Genomic DNA, 18,349 nt, shown 5'->3' with positions numbered 1-18,349 from the left:
AGAGAGAGAGAGAGAGAAGAAAAAACTGTTAGGTATTCATTTTGGTTTAGGAGCATTGTTTAGGGCATTACTGAGATACTAATGGTGCGATGAACTGAAAATTTTGGGACCTTCTGGTATAACCATAAAGGTTGCTGGAATTCAAACTTGGCTCTGTCAACTGTGACTTTGGGCAATCTTAATCTTTCAGTATTTCCTCTTCTCTTTTGAAATACATTTAAAAAAAGTAAGGTTTTTATCATAGGGTATGTGCACTTGCTGGAGAGACAGAGACAGTGAGAAGGAAAGTGAGAAATCACGCCTCCTCAGGGGGAATAGCCATGCCACAATCCCAGGGTCTGGGATTTGAACTGTAGTTAGCCATGTCAGAATCCAGCACCTCAACCACCATGCCACCTGCTGGCCCCAAATTTCGTCTTCTTAGAGTTGGAATTAGGATAGTTTTTACTTTATAGGGCTTTATGAGGACAAATTGAGTCAATGTACATATGGTGAGTCTTTTTTTTTTTTTTTAAGAGTTTATTTTTGCTATAGGGCGCGTGCTTTCGCCAGACAGACAGAGACAGACAGAGAGATGGAAAGTGAGAAATCACCCCCCGGGGGGGTGATGGCTACCCCAAAATCCCTTCTCCTCCATTCTCTTCTGGGGATCTTGGGCATGCACACACACATGCCCAGCGTGAGGTTTTAAGCCACCGGGTCCGGGACACGAACCGCAGTCGACTACATGGAAGTCCAGCTAACTGCTGGTCCCCATATGGTGAGTTCTTAATAAATGTTAGCTTCTATGGGGCCACTAACAGATGCGCCCACTGAAGTGCAGATTTGCTAGTGCGGGAGTTCAGCTCCAGCATTTAAATCTGCCAGATAAAACAGGAGAGAAACCCATTTAAGAAACCAGATGCCACTTGAGTACTCCAGGTGAGTACATTCTAATCCAGCACCTGAAATTTTCAGAATCACTGCGCGTATGTGTTTTTAAATCATAATCTGTTGACAATTGAGACTAAACTTTATTGTCCAATCTAATCATTCTTTTCCAAAAGGAGGCAGCTAGCAATCCTTTCTAACATTGTACTCTAAGGGAGGTCTCTGGAGGTCAAAAGGGAACAAAAAAATCAGATTTCTTATATTAAAAAATAGCCACGATAGTTTTCTCTCCAACAGGAATAATTATTATTGATTTACAGTGTAATAGCAGCAAACAGCTCTGGTGATTGGTTAAATGTCTTCACTTCACTGGGACCATTAATCAATCTTAGCAGCTATTTATTGCTTAGCAGACTACTACGCAATAAAGATAAGCCTGAAATCAACTCCCACAGTAGCTTTGACAGGCAAAAATTAATATTTAATGTTGCATTACTAGCTGAGTTCAGATTGGGTCTCCTTTGCTCTGCAGTTGGTCAGCCATAACCAGCATAGCCATGAAAAAAGGCTCTGAACAACTTTCATCTGCAGAGGCTCCTGACATACTGTGATTTCAGCTTTTGTGGAAAGTCGAAATCTGATTCTGAGTTGAGATTTGAGTATCCTGCATTCTATGAATCTGATAAAATATTCTGTACATATAAATTACATGAATGATGATCATAATTGCTGTTGTCACTGGAAGCTTCATGAACCAAAATCTTTTTGTTGTTGTTGTTAGAGGTTTTTGCTTCAGGGTGCGTGTGTGCTCACTGGAAAGAGATAGATCAACAGAGAGACAGAAAGTGAGAAATCACTCCCCCAGAGGAGATGGCCATGATGCAGTGCCTTCTTCTCCATTCTCTTCTTGGGATCTTGGGCATGCACCATATGCGGCCAGTGTAATTTTCAAAGTCACTGTGTTGGGGACTTGATCCATGATCAACCATGTGGAAGTTCAGAGACTTAACTGTTACACTATCTGCTGGCCCTTACATTCTTTATGGCAGAGGGTGCAGGGTCACATAATACATATTTGATCAGAGATGAAACTAATTATGAAAACCAAGAATAAAGGGATATATTCTGGTTAAGGTGTCTTTTTTTTTTTTAAAGAATTATTTTATTATTAATTAATTAATTATTTTAAAAATTTAAGCTGAGAGAGGAAAAGTGAGAAAGCAAGCCACTAGGTCCAGAACTCGAACCATGGCTGGCCTTGTGGGAAACCAGCATAGCCAGCACACCACCTGCCAGCTTCTCTCTCCCCTTATTATTGTTTTCCATAGGTATCTCTTTTATTTCAGCTCTATCTCACAATGATCATTCCTCATTTTAATTGTATTTGATTATTTGGGATAAATTAGTCATAGAGATGGAATTGAGGAAGCTCAGAAAAAAATAATGGAAAGAATAGATTATTTTCCTCTATTCTTCCTTTTTAAATCCTTGTTATTTTTTTCCCTCCTGAGCCTAGGAAAATAATACTTACAATGATTTTCTTTGGTTTTCTTAAGAGTACTCATCTTGGGGGCCAGAAGGTGGCATAGAGATTAAGGTGCTGGATCCCTCATGGCCAACCATTCTGTGGTTTGAGTTCTGGACCTGGTGGCTTGAAAATCATGCTGTGTGCATGCCCAAAATTCCAAGAGAAGAATAGAAGAGAAGGGGTTGTGACATGGCCATCTCCCTTAGGGGTTAATTTCTTACTTTCCCTCTCTCTGTGTCTGTCTCTGGTGAGCACACATGCTTTATGGGAAAAAATACATGTTTTTTTAAAAAAGTATTCACATTAACAGCAATACAAATAGTGGTCAACAATCATTAAAGATGTGTATGTCTTTGCTATTGCTATGATCCTCTAACCATCTTATGATGTCATTACAGTTATTAGATGCATTTAACAGATGAAAAAACTAAAACTCAGAGAGGTTTATTTAGTAACTTTGCTCTAGATCACACAGGTAGCTGGGAGCAGAGCTGGGATTTGTCCAACATCTGGAGTTTGATCGAGCTTGGTTTCTAAATTCTCGATTTTCAAAAGTGTAGACTGTTATAAGTGCTTTGTATGAAATGATCTGCAAGTCACGTATAACGTTTCTTAAGTTCACATGAATAAATAAGTCACAGTGTTGCCTTAAAATGTCAAAACTTATCCATTTCGAAGTTCAAATATCAATTGTGAAGCCTTCCAATAGGGAGAGGATGATGAATGGAGTGGTATTTTTTAGCATCTGTGAAAACAATGCTTGTATCATCCATAGTGAATACTAAGATATGAAATGACAGTAATCTTTCAATGACAGTAATGCCTCTGAAACACAATGTATTAAAAGAAACAAAAGATCTTAAAATTACTGATGAAATGTCAACTCTAGATATCCTTCTTTTTATTAGATTTTATTTGATGGTAAGTCCTTGGCACCTCACATGATGAATTAGAATTGAGTTATTTAAATGCAATTTAAAAAAATTGTAGATGAGTCTTCAAAATAGGTGCCCTTACTGTCTCCTTTATCCATTGGTCAAGCTGTTAAAGCTCTGATTGTGGAAGTTGATAATATAGGAAAAAATATTGAGTATCAGTTTCAAGTTAAACATAAAACTAGTGAAAAAAAAAACTAATAAATTCTGGGGGTGATGTTTGAATGTTTTCCACTTGGCCTACACTCTGTGTTTCTACAGATATAACAACATAAACATGGCTGAATGCCATTGTATTCTAGCTCTTTCTACAGTGGGCCCCAAGGTTAGAGCAGCTATCAATCAGCCTTCCTAGGATCCTGACATAGCAGGCTCTGACTGCAGTAATTAAACATGCAGTGTCTGCCAGTGTTCATGTTAATAGAATGTCTTCTCTTCATGTTTGTAGGATGCTTTCCTTGTTTTATCAACCCGCCTGCCAGTCTCTCCTGTTTTCCTTCCTGTTTAATATGGACCTGAATCAACCTCTCTTCACCTACAGGTCATAACACATAAGCTGAACACCCCTAATGCACCAACACATCCAGCTATCAGGCTGCCCTGAATGAACTGATTCTCCTCTTGGCTAACTGAAGATTTGTGACACTCATGCTCTTGCTTTCCTGAGAGGCAAGAGGCAATCCTGGTGATTCCCACCAGGCTGCCGTGAGAATAGGAATGTCTTAATAACATAAAGTGATTTCCCCTTCTTGTTTCAGGTTCAATGGATCCAAATGACTTCCTGAGGGAGGCACAGATAATGAAGAACCTAAGACATCCCAAGCTCATCCAGCTTTATGCTGTTTGCACTTTAGAAGATCCAATTTATATTATTACAGAGTTGATGAGACATGGAAGTCTGCAAGAATATCTCCAAAGTAAGCTAAAGACTTATTAAAAGGGGAAAAAAGAGGAATTTAGTTTAGCTAGTCCTATAAATGCCAATTTAGCAAGCTTTCTATAACCCAAAGGATATTTACTATGTGTTATGTCTGTGAGAATGGATGTCCTAACATTGAATGCCTCAATTACTCTTCAATAAGATATATACTGTGTACTCAAAAGGAGGAAAAATATTTATGTAGTGCAAGAGTAAATTGTTCACAATAGATAGAGTACTGAAATCCAATGTGGGACACTGAAAAATGAATGTTTTGCATGTTTTTGTTTCCAGCACTAACTAGTTGAATAATATTGTCACGGACAAGTATTTTCGATGCCACAGAATTTGGGGACATGGAATACTTTCAAGGAAAGAGAAAAAGAGATATCCTGAGGTGTTTCTTTTTTTTTCCCTCCTTTGCTATTATTTAACAACATTATACTTGTAGGTATTAAAAATACTTTCACTGATAGGCAACATTAGAATTTTCAGAATAATAAGCAGAATTATACTATTTCATTATTCCTATGTGTACTTCTGGTAGTCAGAGAAGACTTAAGGGCGTTGTGAAAATTTGATGTTTATTACAAGTGAATCATTGAATAAATAACACTGCTATAATAAACATTAAAATGAAGTGGTCAAAGAAGTTGAACGCTTGTATTGAGAGAATACTTCAGCTGGAAAAAGATACTTTTCTCTAATTTCTTGAAATGACTAAGATTGATATAATGTAACATAAAGGGAGGTGAAGATAATGGAACAAAGGAAGATTTTAGAAAGATAAAAGTATTCTTATTTCAGGGCCACTAAAGCTGGTAATACAAAGTTGCCAAAAAAGATAAAAAATGAAGAGTACAATAAGGTCTGTTAAATGCTATTAAAAATAAAAATATACTGAGCACGCTTGCATAAAGATATCAAAATGAACAGCCTCAGAATATATTACTTAACAGAGAAAGAATAACCTTAGCCATTGATCCCTTTTGCTTCATTCCCAGGACAAGGTACAGGAATAATTCTGGGTCATATCTAACAAAAATGCTTTGTACAGGTCACTTGTAATATACATGTTGTAAAATATAATAGTCAATTTCCAGTCTTCAGACCTATTAGCAACATTTCATTTAATGTACATTCTTTCTTCCTGGAAACAGTTTCTTCATTTGCCTTCTAGAACATGTCACTCAATGGCTTTTCCTCCTTCCTTTCTTGTTCTCAATCAATGGGATCAACCTCATCTCTCAGACTTCTCAATATTTTGAAGTTCTCCAAGACTCTTTTGCAACATCATTAGTTCCCTTATTAAAATCATCTAATTTTATTGTTTGCATATCAGGGATTCTCCAAATTTTATCTCCCTCTAGAATTATCCAATTACCTTCTTATCATCTCTACTTGAACATTGTATCAATCTGGATAATGTAGGTATGTTGCATAACAAATAGTCCCTAAATCCCAAAGGCCCAACACAAGTGTTTCTTTTTTATACTAAATGTGTAAAATAGTTTGTCTGGAGGCTCTGCTCTTGTTATCACCCTGGCATGGGAAGGGGAATTAGACTAATTTCACCCCAGCTCTTGTAACTCCTGACCAGAAGGTACTGAGGTATGTTCTATACCCTTTCTAATTTGGCCAAATCAAGTCAAAAGAGGTAGGGAAGTATATCCTCTAAAGTGCTTGAAAGAAGAAAAAAAATGTGAACATCTCTAATTTTTTTTTCCTTTTTTTTTTTTTTTTTTTTATAGGGCACGTGCGCTCGCCAGACAGACAGAGAGAGACAGAGAGACAGAAAACGAGAAATCACTCCCCAGGGGGGATGGCCACGCCACAATCCCTTCTCCTCCATTCTCCTCTTGGGATCTTGGGCACGCACACACACGTGCCTGGCATAAGTTTTAAGCCACCGGGTCCAGGACGCGAACCGTGGTCTACTACGTGGGAGTCCAGTGACATAGCCATTACACTAACTGCTGGTCCCAGAACATCTCTAATTTCTACTACATATACTTACTAGATATCTTAAAAATACATGTCTAAAACAGATCTCCTTACTGTCTCCCCAGTAATCTGCCATTTTTATAGGAAGGCTTTCCTTCTCTGACGATGTCAACACTCAGGATAAATATTTGGGAGCCATTGCTCCCTCTCACATTCCACCTGTAACTAACCAGCAAATCCCATTGGCTTGCCTTCAAAATATATCCAGGATTTTACCTCTTCTCAAAGTTCCTACCCAGGTCTAAGCCATTATCAGCTTTGTCTTTTATTCAATCCCTTCTCCATTCTCCTCTCGGGATCTTGGGCACGCACACACACGTGCCTGGCATAAGTTTTAAGCCACCGGGTCCAGGATGCGAACCGTGGTCTACTATGTGGGAGTCCAGTGACATAGCCATTACACTAACTGCTGGTCCCAGAACATCTCTAATTTCTACTACATATACTTACTAGATATCTTAAAAATACATGTCTAAAACAGATCTCCTTACTGTCTCCCCAGTAATCTGCCATTTTTATAGGAAGGCTTTCCTTCTCTGACGATGTCAACACTCAGGATAAATATTTGGGAGCCATTGCTCCCTCTCACATTCCACCTGTAACTAACCAGCAAATCCCATTGGCTTGCCTTCAAAATATATCCAGGATTTTACCTCTTCTCAAAGTTCCTACCCAGGTCTAAGCCATTATCAGCTTTGTCTTTTATTCTGCTATAGCCTCTACATTGGCCTACCTTTTATGGTTCTTGTTCTTTTGAATCTTTTGTCAACACTGTATCTGGAGAGATTCAATTAAAATATAAATTAGAGCATGTCCCTGTTCAGCTCGACCTTCAATGACTTCCATTGGTTCTTTTCTCTGTATAATTCATAAAGTCCTGCATGACTTGGCACTTCATGACCACTCTGCTTGTCTTCAACTTTCCTCTTGTTCACTCTGTGTCAATTACACTGGCCTTCTCGCTTTCTGTCTTTATGTCTCTCTCTGTCTGTCTGGCGAGCGCATGCACCCTACAGTGAAAATCTCTCCAAAAAAAAAAAAAAAAAAAAGTAAAAAAAAAATTACACTGGCCTTCTTTGTTGTTTTTCCTACCCTTCAGGTACACTTTTGCCTCGAATGCTTTGCACTTTCTGTTTTCTTAATCTGAGATTACTTTTCTTTTGTTTATACACATATTCATTTCTCCTTTCCTAAAAGTCTTTATTCAGACCTTTCCATCTGGGTGAGTTCTTCACTGGTCACTCATAATTCAACAATGTATTCCCTTTCTACTGACTAGTCATATTTCTATTCCCTTCTTTCTGTGTTTTCTCCTAAGTTATTAGTTACTTTATACTGTATGACTTATTATTTATCATATTTTTAAAATTTTCTAAATCAACTCCATGAGGGCAGAGGTTTTTCTTCATTTTAGTGTTAGAGCAGTGTCTGGCATCTAGAATACATGTACTAATTATGTGTTGACTGACTGGATAAACAGATGATATCGGGGCCTTGCTGAACCTACTATAATGGAGATTTGGATCAAGCTTATTTTGACACTCTTGGTATCAGCTTCAAAAGATTGTTAGTACCTTGCATTAAGGATTTTTGTGACTTGTTGATGTGGTTTACTCTGTGCTGTGTTTAAAAACTGCCATCTCCTTGCTTAGGCTATCAGAATCAAATTTATAAGGCCTTCATTTGTAAGGATACTTTGTAGCCATCAAGAGTCATGAAGATGTGCTCATAACACACAATGCCTTCTCAGTCAAGAGGGTATAAATTCAGAGTTGGACAGTAGTGCAGCAGTAAAATGCAACCTTCCTAAGGGAACTCACATAGGAAGGTTCTCGGGTCACATTCAGAGACCTCCCCGAGTATGCTGGGCACACATGTGCCCTGATCTAGGGTTAGCTGAGGCTGGAGGTAGATTCACAGCATTGAACCCTGTCGGGGGTGCTGTCTCTCTGTTTCTCTTGCTTATGGAAGAAATAAATACATTTTTTAAAAATGGTGTAAATTCAATAAAGTAATCTTAAAATAAATCTGCTACTCTCAAGCAGTCCATTATGACAGCCTGAAAGACTTCTGGGTAATAGAACATAAATGAAAATATTTCCTTGCTGCAGATGTAAATAGTCACAGGTTTGTGAACCTTTATATCGGTTTTGATAGATGGTGGTTATATTAGAAGTGTGCTCTGAGGTTAACCGAGCCAGTTCCTGGGCTACTGTACTTTTCGGGAGAGGAAATGTGCAACACTCAATTTCTTCCAGTATTGTGCCTGCCAGTAGAAACCGTTTTATTCCCCTGTAATAGTATTAGATGTTGTATTTGATAGTTGAAATAACATACATATTTTTCTATATAACAATCGTCATAGGCCCTAAGGTTGGTTGGATTTTTCTTCTTTGGGTAATAAATTTTTCTAAAATGGGAAAGGCCTGTCAAAAAAACTTTAGTATTGAGTGTAATTGATGACAGGTTTCTTGCTGAAATTTAAAGAGGATAAATATCAGTATTTTCTCCCTCTGAATTTAGTTGGTCTTTTTTCCCCAGTATATATTTATAGAGCATGTGACATATATCAGGCATTTAGGCACTCTTGAAAGAACAGCAGGTATTTCTATTTTTGTAATATAGGTCCTAGCTTGTTCATTATTCTCATGGACAGTTCTCTCAAGTGGACTAAAGTAGACAGGAATATTTTCATTAGACACCCTTCAGTTCAATATAACTATTTGCTGTTTGTATGAATGGAACTCTCTCCATTGTGTCCTAACTTTTGGGTGCTCAGGAGTCAGTGTAAAGTAAGTTTTAGGGAGGCAGCACAGAATGGTTCTTTAGAGCATGTGGTTCAGTCTCAGGGATCTCTGGATTATTTATTTATTTATTTATTTATTTTGAGAGGTTTTTGCTATAGGTTGCTTGCGCTCACCACAAAGACAGAGAGAGACAGAGAGCCAGAAAGCGAGAAATCACCCCCACGGGGGGATGGACACACCACCATCCCTTCTCCTCCAGGGGGATGGACCCTCCACCATCCCTTCTCCTCCATTCTCCTCTCGGGATCTTGGGCACGCACACACATGCACCTGGCATGAATTTAAGCCACCAGGTCCGGGACTGGAACCACGGTCAACTACGTGGGAGTTCAGCAACACAGCCATTACACTAACTTCTGGTCCCATACATGTCTGGATTTGAATATCCAGTCCTCAGCTTATTACTTGTTCCCCCTGAGTAGCAGCAAGCTCTATGGAATGGGAAGAATAATAATAACACTTATTTTATATAGTTGATAAATTAAAATGAAACTCTTTTACAAAGGACCCTTTCTTTTTTGTTAGCAAGTTCATTTTTAAGAACAAAATGGTGGAAGAAAGAGAGCTTTACATTGGCTGAGACATACAAATTAGGATTGTTTTATAAGTTCAATGTTTAAATAAACTATGCAATGTTTGAATGAAATTCAGGAACAACTAAGTAAAATTTTTATGAACATATGAGTCAGTGATAAGTGGTGTTGAAAAATGACAATAATTATACTCTTTCAGGTAATTGTAATTGTGTTTGGATTCTATGATCCATTTGCTTCTCTCATATAATGCTTTTCTCGGGGATGGGAGGGTCATAGCTGAGGAATCTGTTTGGACTCTGTAGATTATTATTTTATTAACCCTTCACAACAAATGAATTTGTATTGATTATATATATATATATTGCTCAAAAAAATCTGTGTCCTTGTACTAAACCCAGCTCATTCATCAGAATTTGCAGAATTCATTTCATGTTCCCCAAGGTAAATAATTTCTTTTCCCTTATTGCTTAGATGATGCTGGGTTAAAGATCCATCTGACGCAACAGGTAGACATGGCAGCACAGGTGGCCTCGGGAATGGCCTATCTGGAGTCCCAGAACTACATCCACAGAGATCTGGCTGCCAGAAATGTCCTCGTTGGTGAACATAATATCTACAAAGTAGCAGATTTTGGACTTGCAAGAGTTTTTAAGGTTTTGTGTTAATTACTTTCTGTAATAGATCAAATGCCTAAAGACTAGTAGACCAATAGATGTATGTGATTGTTTAAAACCAAGTTTTCTAAGTTCTGTGGTCCATAGACCACTTTAGTAGCTGAGACCTCATAGAAAACTATCTGCCCATTCTAAGTCTTCACCCAGGATCAAACAAAACAAAACAAAAATCAAACCCAGAAAAAACAATGACAACCAGATAGAAAAGTATGTGATTAAGTTCGTAATTGGATTGATGATCTGTTTTCAGTTAGCCTGTTTGCATGCCTCTGTTTCTCTTACAAAAGCAGTATGTTTTGCACAGCCCTACCTTATCCACCTTTGCTCACTTTATGCCAGACTAATCTACATGCTGCTGGAATTCTTCAGCAATCACTGGCTTTTATCTTTTCCCCAACCTTTTGTGATATCAGTCCAAAAGGCACTAATATAGGAGACATAATGTGAAGTGTGTGGTTTTTTTTTCTCTGAATTTAATTTTAAATTTCGACATCACACCCTAAAAATATGGATATAGGGTATGAAACACAGCAAATAAATGATTCCCTTATGATCCTCATGAATTTATCATTGTTTCTGTCTATAAATTAGTTAAAGCCCCAGTGAGTTGACATATTAATTTAAATCATTTGGATCCATCTTTTCTGTATTAGCAAGTGGTTACATGGTGATTATCAAAGTGAGTGTCTTTTCAATATCAGCTGTAAATCAAAAAACAGACAGGTCCCCCCTCCCCCCCAAAGGCCAGATATGAAACCAGAATCATCAGCACATAGTAGGTTCTCAGATGGTATTTTATTAATGACTACTCACAGATTTTTCAGTCTTGTATTACCAGATTCAGAATATGCTACTGTAATTATCAATTGAACTAAGCTCATTTCTTTACTCTGTTACCTCTACATTATAATGTAAAGCAAGTTATAAATGAATGAGGGTAGAAAAAAAAAATCACTTGAACTTGGCTTGATTCCTTAATGTTTTAACAGGTAGATAATGAAGACATCTATGAATCTAAACACGAAATAAAGCTGCCAGTGAAGTGGACTGCACCTGAAGCCATTCGTGCTAATAAATTCAGCATTAAGTCTGATGTGTGGTCATTTGGAATCCTTCTTTATGAAATCATTACTTATGGCAAAATGCCTTATAGTGGTAAGTAATTAATTCTGAAGTGGGCCTTTCTGCTGCAGGTCACTTACTTAGGTGTGACTTTAACTGCTTTGCCCAGACTTAGAGGGCAGAGTTATGAGGCTGACCACACATGTGCCTGTGGGAGCTGGAGAGATAAAATTTGATGATGATAATTTGCATTAATGAGGTGGTTTATTGCTTCCTTCTCCTTTGCTCCTGAATCGCAGCCTTATAGACAGTCCTTGCTCCAGGATTTAGTTTAATTTCTGCAACCTGTAAAGGAGATGGTAGGCCACAAAGGAAACTGATTTGCTTTGTAACCTGGAGTGAAAGTGCCTAAGAATTTAAGACTCTGATCTTTAACTTGCTTTTTGTTGGCTCAATTTTATATTTTTTAGGTTTCACAGGTGCTCAGGTAATCCAGATGTTGAGTCAAAACTACAGACTCCCACAACCGCCTAACTGTCCACAGCAATTCTACAACATCATGTTAGAGTGCTGGAATGCAGAGCCTAAGGAGCGACCAACATTTGAAACACTGCAGTGGAAACTTGAAGACTATTTTGAAACAGACTCTTCATACAGTGATGCAAATAACTTCATAAAATGAACACTGATAATAAATAACAAACAATGAAGTAGCCAAAACACGACGACTACTACTACTACTAATCAATATGGAAATACAACCTTATCAGCCAACTACAAAATCAGTTTATCCTGACATGTTCAAATGATACTGTAAATTTGGCCATGTTTTTTAAAAAAATGATGATATGTATATTTTATTGACAGGACAATACTGCAGGACAGTCTAAAATGATATATCACTTTCTTATTGTCTGATAAAATCAAACACACTAAACAAAGTTATTTTTCTTTTTAAGAGATACTTACATTCCTATTTATTGTGTGAAATGCTGATCAAGAGAATCAACAAATAATAGTCCATTTTTACTCAGTGACTGTTGCAGCGTTTTCCTGTTTACTGAGTGGAGTGGCTATTCATTATTTCTTGGGTTGCTGAATCCCATCAGGCTGTTATTATGAAGGAATTTGATTGCTTTGCAGCACAGCAGGACCTGTGCTTTGAGATTTTTTTTCTCTTTTAAAATATCCTGTAACTACAATGATAGTAAAGCCATGTTAAATGACTTGATTGTACTTACAGTAATTGCACATTTTCCCCCCAAAGCATAAAAAAAGAAGCAGCTGTGAGAAAAAGAATTAAAGAATCTTAGTCTCTTTCATTTTATAGAAGGAAATGATGGATTTTCTTTTTCTTTTTTTTTTTTTGGTATCTCAGTATGTGTCAACTGAGAATCATCTGCATTAGTTTTAATCTCTTAATGTTAAGAATTCAGGTTGCAAGCTGATGAGTTATTATGTACAGAAATATGTGAGAAACATCTAATAACCCACAAAGCCTGGGAAATGGTTATCAAATAGTTCAGGAAAATAAGATAAGAGCTCCAGGATTACTATGGCCTATGACTTCAGAATAGTTTTTTTGTTTGTTTGTTTTTGTTTTTTTTCAGTACCTTTGCATTGATACAAGAGTTTTAAATTGACTACAAAACAGGTCAATCTCTATCTCAGATTTACTGGCTGGGGATAATGTTTGAACTTGATTATAGAACATTTTTTTAAGTCTGGTAAGACAAGAGCGTTTTTATTTATCTTAAATTTGCATTGATTTTTGCAAGAATCTTATTGTCTTTTTAAAATTTTAATTTTATTTATTATGTTTATTATTATTTTTAAAATTTTGTGAGAAGGCACATGTGCTCACCAGAAAGAGAGAGAGAGGGAAAGTGAAAATGCGAGCCCCTGGGTCCGGAACACAAACCATGGTCGGCCATGTGGAAATCCAGCACCTCAACTACCACCTCCTGGCCCAGAATGTTACTGTCTTAAGCAATGGATATATCAAATTCCCTGCCTCATTAGATGATGAGATAAATGTCAATATTGCTTTAAAAGAAAATATATAGGACTGGTCTTGTGGTACAGGGAAGCCGGATCCCACATGGCTAACTAGGTTTCATCCCAGCTTGACAAACATGCCAGGTGCATGCCCACGTGCCTGGTATCCTTACAGAATGGAGAATTAGAGAAAGGAGGGTCGCAACACCACTAAGCCACATCAGGAGATGCTTCCTCACTCTCTTTCCATTTCTCTGGCTCTCGTGTGCACATGTGCCTTCTGGTCCTCCTATCCCCAAATCACATATATATTCAAATAATTTCTGATGTACAACCATGTGAATGAAACAAGCCAAAAAACAAAAAACAAAAACAACAACAACAAAAAGCAAAATATTTTGAGTTATTCTCTTTATCTTTCTTTAAAGAAGAGTATATCTAGAAACCCTAATTCAAAGTGGATTAAGCAATAAACAAATGTATAGATTCTTTTAACAGAACAGAAAATAGGGAAGGCTTCAGGTGTAATACTGTCAGCAGATAAACATCAACAAAGACCCAAATCTTCTCTAACCCACTCCTGTGCCATCAGTGTTGTCTAATTCTCATGGTCACAAATGGTTGTCAGTGACCACTGGGGCTCCTTGTTTTTTTGATCTAGCAGGAGAAAAGGGGAAACTTCTCTCTGAAACTTGAATAAAAGTCATTCTCCTGTTTCTGTTCAGACAAACTTGGGCCCTATGCTAAGCCCTGACGCAGTCACAGATTTCACGTGAGTGTTTTGTGCCAATTGACTTAGAATTAGTTCTGACACTGATGCTGGGAATGTGGACACCTTCTCTGGAGACAAGTCGGGAGGCTGGCTTATCTGAATAAAAATTAGAGGGTATAAAATCTTGGCTAGGTCTCCATGAAGGAGAAAATCCTCAGATAAATTAGTTGTTAAAATTTACCTATGTATCTGCCCATCTATGTTTCTGTTAATCTATGGTCTCATCGCCCCTCTTCTCTTTCTCATTCTCTTGCTCTCTCTCACTTGATAGATAGCAGGTAGATGAGTGGATGTACTCGAAGTTTTTTGAACACCTTAAACCGAAAAGGGTTTTGCAAAGCTAAAGATCATAGGACCATTTTAATCCTTTATAAACAGAAAACATTTGTAAGATAAAGTCAAAACTAATCTTTGGGATCCGTTTCCAGTGTATAGGACAATATAAATTATTTAAAGTCAATTAGTCTAATGCAATGAGGGATCAAATTATAAATAGCCAGACTTAAAAATGTCTTTAAGTTTGCTTCTTCAGGTTCAGTTCTGTTTGAGTATATATAGAAATGAATGGAAATAGTCACATTTCATTGTGAAAATTTAAGTACTACATAATTTGTCTCTGTAGTAGCTAATAATAAATTTTTAAGTTAGATCTGATTTTGAAGTATTAAAAAAAGGTTAACCTTTCTTGTGTTAATACCACCTGAAATCAGTTTAACTTACTACATTTGATTCTTGGGGACTTTTATGTTCAAGGTTCTGTCAAAGCAATCTATTATTCTTGTTTTTACCTGATGGATCATGGAGAAAAATAATGGATTCAGTTATGAGAAGCGGTAATAGATTTTTTTTTAAACTGACATAAATTTCTCTCCCTGCATAAAATAAAAGGATCAGGAAAAGATAAGTTGAATTTTCCTACAACCAGCCAGTTCTTGTTAAATTTACCTCCCATAAATTGTAGCAAAGCACTTTTTATGTAATGTTTTATTTATGTAATTCAGTTATTTGGAGGTGGTGGTGACAGATGTGAGTGCATCATTTCTTCAATCTCTTCTGATGGAAACTCTTAAGAATTTTTACAATAGGAAAAACATTTAAATTCCATCAAGCCTCCTTTAAGAAGGTAAGGAAGGAAATAGATTCAAATTACCTAAGGTCAAAAGAGGCACAGGATAAAGTCCTAATAGTTGTAGAAGCTAAATGTTTTGGCATAAAAAACAGGATAACGTCCAGGAGACCAGCAATCTGCAAATGAGGCTGTGAGAATGATAGCCATAAAGGATGTCAAAGAACAAGCCTATGGGAAATATCAGGCTGGGCTCATTCTCAGCTTACAATATGTGTTTGCATGGTGACCCCATGCAATGAGGATCCAATGAGCCATGAGAAGTCCAGACTGTTTCCATTCTCTGGTGGCCTACAGGAAACTACTGCCCTTGGAAAGATGCCATACCACCATTCAGCTGGGGCTTCCTGGAGGAAGGGGGCCCAGCTGGTGTTCCATGACTCGTCAGGCATATGCCATGTCTGCAGTCATGTTTCTCATGCTCTAGTTGAGCGTATGATTTCTGGGCCAAAAGCCTTGCCAGTAGTGTGTCACTGGTGACTTACTAAGACTCTTTGGAAAGAAAAATTATATGAACTAGAACAGTGATGATTTGGGTACCTTAGTCAAATATTGTAATGATGTTTTCCCATTGAAAGGTCACTCTTCAAGAAAAATAAATGAGATTTGTTCACTTGTATATTGAAATTGCCTGTGGGCTCATCTAGAAATGTTCGGGTCTTGTATTTTCTGCTACCATTATGGAGAAGTTTTGGTGTATGATCTTCAGTAGGATGCAAAAATTTAGTGTGGTGTGATAAACAAAAACAAACTGGAAAGTTTGGTGAAGAGTACCTATAATTTTTTGAAATTTTGAAAATTTGGCTATAGTGCATGTGGGCTCATCAGAGAGAAATAGAGATAGAGAGGGAAGGAAAGTAAAAGAATCACCATCCCAGTGTGGATGGCCACACTGAAATCCTTTCTATTTCACTCTCCTCATGAGATTTTGGGCATTCATACACATGTACCTGGAGTGCTTTTCAAGCTGGGGGTCCAAGACTTCAACTGCAAAGTCAGTCATGTGGGATCCAGCTACCTTAACTATGATGCCACCAGCTCGGCCTCTATAAATCCTTCAAATCTATGATCCTAGTAATATTTTAATTGTGTCATTCTGTCACTGCCTGCATTGCCTCATTAAATTCAGATTTTTTTCTTTTTATATCAAAGAAATTATTATGGTAGATCTTTATTATTATTTACTACACTTACTTAGAAATCAACGGGAGAACAAAAATAGTACATGAACACTAAGTTTCAGTGCCCTTAACAAGGTTAGCTTTAATCTGTATTTGGATGATACTAGGTACATAGAGGTTATAAAATTAGGTTATAAGCAAAGAGATACCTAATTATTTCTATATACTTTTCTTGCCCAGGTAGTTAATTTATCCATTGGCCATTTAAAGCAATAGATTTCATGTTACATCTTTTTTATTCTCATAAAAATAATCACTGAAATTTTAGACTAGAGAATTTATACTGTTATGAAAGATAAAACTGTTTGGTATTAACCAAGTTAAATTTCATTTTTATAGTCCATAAAATTTCAGAGTAAGGGACCAGCAGTTGGCATAATGGCTACGTCGCTGGATTCCTACGTAGTCAACCGCAGTTTGAGTCTCGAACCTGGTGGCTTAAACTCACACCTGGCGCGTGTGTGTGCATGCCCAAGATCCAGAGAGGAGAATGGAAGAGAAGGGATTGCGGCATGGCCATCTCCTCGGGGAGTGATTTTTTGCTTTCTGTCTCTCTGTCTCTCTCTGTCTTTCTGGTGAACGTATGCGCCCTATAGCAAAAAAAAACTCTCAAAAAAAATTTCAGAGTAAAAAAGATGTCACAGATTTTAATCAATTTTTAAAATCTACATTTAATTATAGATTCAGAAAGTGATAAATAAAGCCATTTAACTAGATTAGTATACTTTAAAATTACCACAGTAAGATTTTGACTCTTAAGTACATATATTTCTAGGGGCCAGCAAGTGGCAGGGTGGTTAAAGTACTGGACTCCCACATGGCTTACTGCGATTCAAGTCCTGGACTCAGTGGCTTCCAAATCATACAGGGGTGACTGGCTGGTGGCATGGTGGTTAAGAATGCTGGACTCCCACATGGCCAACCGTGGTTCAAATCCCGGACCTGGCAGCTTGCTCTCTCACTTTTTCTCTCTCTCTGTCTCTCACACTGTCCCTCTCTGGTCAAATTAAATAAAAATAAATAAATAGCTAAATAAAACAATTTTATTTTTTTAAAAAAGAAAATCACTCAGGACATTTGCATACACATGCATAACATTCTGAGAGGATGAGGAGAAAGGATTGCAGCATGGCCATCCCACCCAAGGGTGATTTCTCACTTTTCTTCTGTCTCTCTTTGGCAAGCATAGACACCTAAAATTTTTTTCTATATTATATATTTTCATATTTATTTTATACAATTACATGTGAATATATATTATACACAATTAATTCATATATATATGAAAACTGTTTTTAAAAGCATCTTTTAAAAGCATCTTGTTATAACCCTATAACTTATCTTGGTTTAAATGCACTATTTAAGTTTTATAAAACTTTCTATTTCTAAATTTTAAAATATATTAATGCAAAGACTTTTCTTAGATATATATTTTACCACAACTTTTATTGTAATTGGATTTATACTGGATTTATTTAATATGGTAATTATATCAAACTGATTATTTTTAACTTGACTTTAAAAAGTTGACTGTTTCAGAAGTCAATTTGATTGTGAATCCACAACGTAAGTTTACTGTATTTCACAGCAAGTAAAATGTCTCCTTAGTTGACTAAATTAAGAGTTTGCATTTGGCACTGGCCCTGTAGTGCAGTGGTTAGGGATTGTGCCTTGGAAGCTAGATTTTCATATAGCTGATGGGGGTTAGAATTCCAGTCCCAGCAGTAATATAGGGAACACACAAATGTGTGCCCCAGATCCTGACAAGATGGAGAACTGGAAGAAAAAAGATTGTGGCATGATGACACTCCATTCTCTTTCTCTCTCTCTCTTTTTCTCACTTGTCTCTCTCTCTCTCTCTCTTGCATGGGTATGTGCCTTTGGCTTAAGCAAACATGTTCACATGTATATAATGAGAAAAGTTAGTTTGTGAATCT

At 37.0% G+C, this 18,349-nt stretch overlaps 1 protein-coding gene across 1 annotated transcript in view; it reads left to right on the top strand.

Moving 5' to 3' along the window:
* The window catches only part of FRK (fyn related Src family tyrosine kinase), a 109,197-nt gene extending 96,072 nt beyond the window's left edge, over positions 1–13,125 (top strand). Inside the window, exons 5-8 of the mRNA XM_006164984.3 lie at positions 4,092–4,250; positions 10,071–10,252; positions 11,263–11,428; positions 11,806–13,125. Of these exons, the coding sequence (XP_006165046.1) occupies positions 4,092–4,250; positions 10,071–10,252; positions 11,263–11,428; positions 11,806–12,017 (719 nt within the window). The 3' untranslated portion in view covers positions 12,018–13,125. The remainder of the gene's footprint in view (positions 1–4,091; positions 4,251–10,070; positions 10,253–11,262; positions 11,429–11,805) is intronic.
* The last annotated feature ends 5,224 nt before the right edge of the window (positions 13,126–18,349 follow it).

The sequence above is a fragment of the Tupaia chinensis genome, unplaced genomic scaffold (genome assembly GCF_000334495.1).
Source record: "Tupaia chinensis unplaced genomic scaffold, TupChi_1.0 Scaffold143787_1, whole genome shotgun sequence".
Classification (NCBI taxonomy): domain Eukaryota; kingdom Metazoa; phylum Chordata; class Mammalia; order Scandentia; family Tupaiidae; genus Tupaia; species Tupaia belangeri.
Note: the sequence above shows the minus strand (reverse complement) of the source record. Positions and strands in the feature narration are given on the sequence as shown.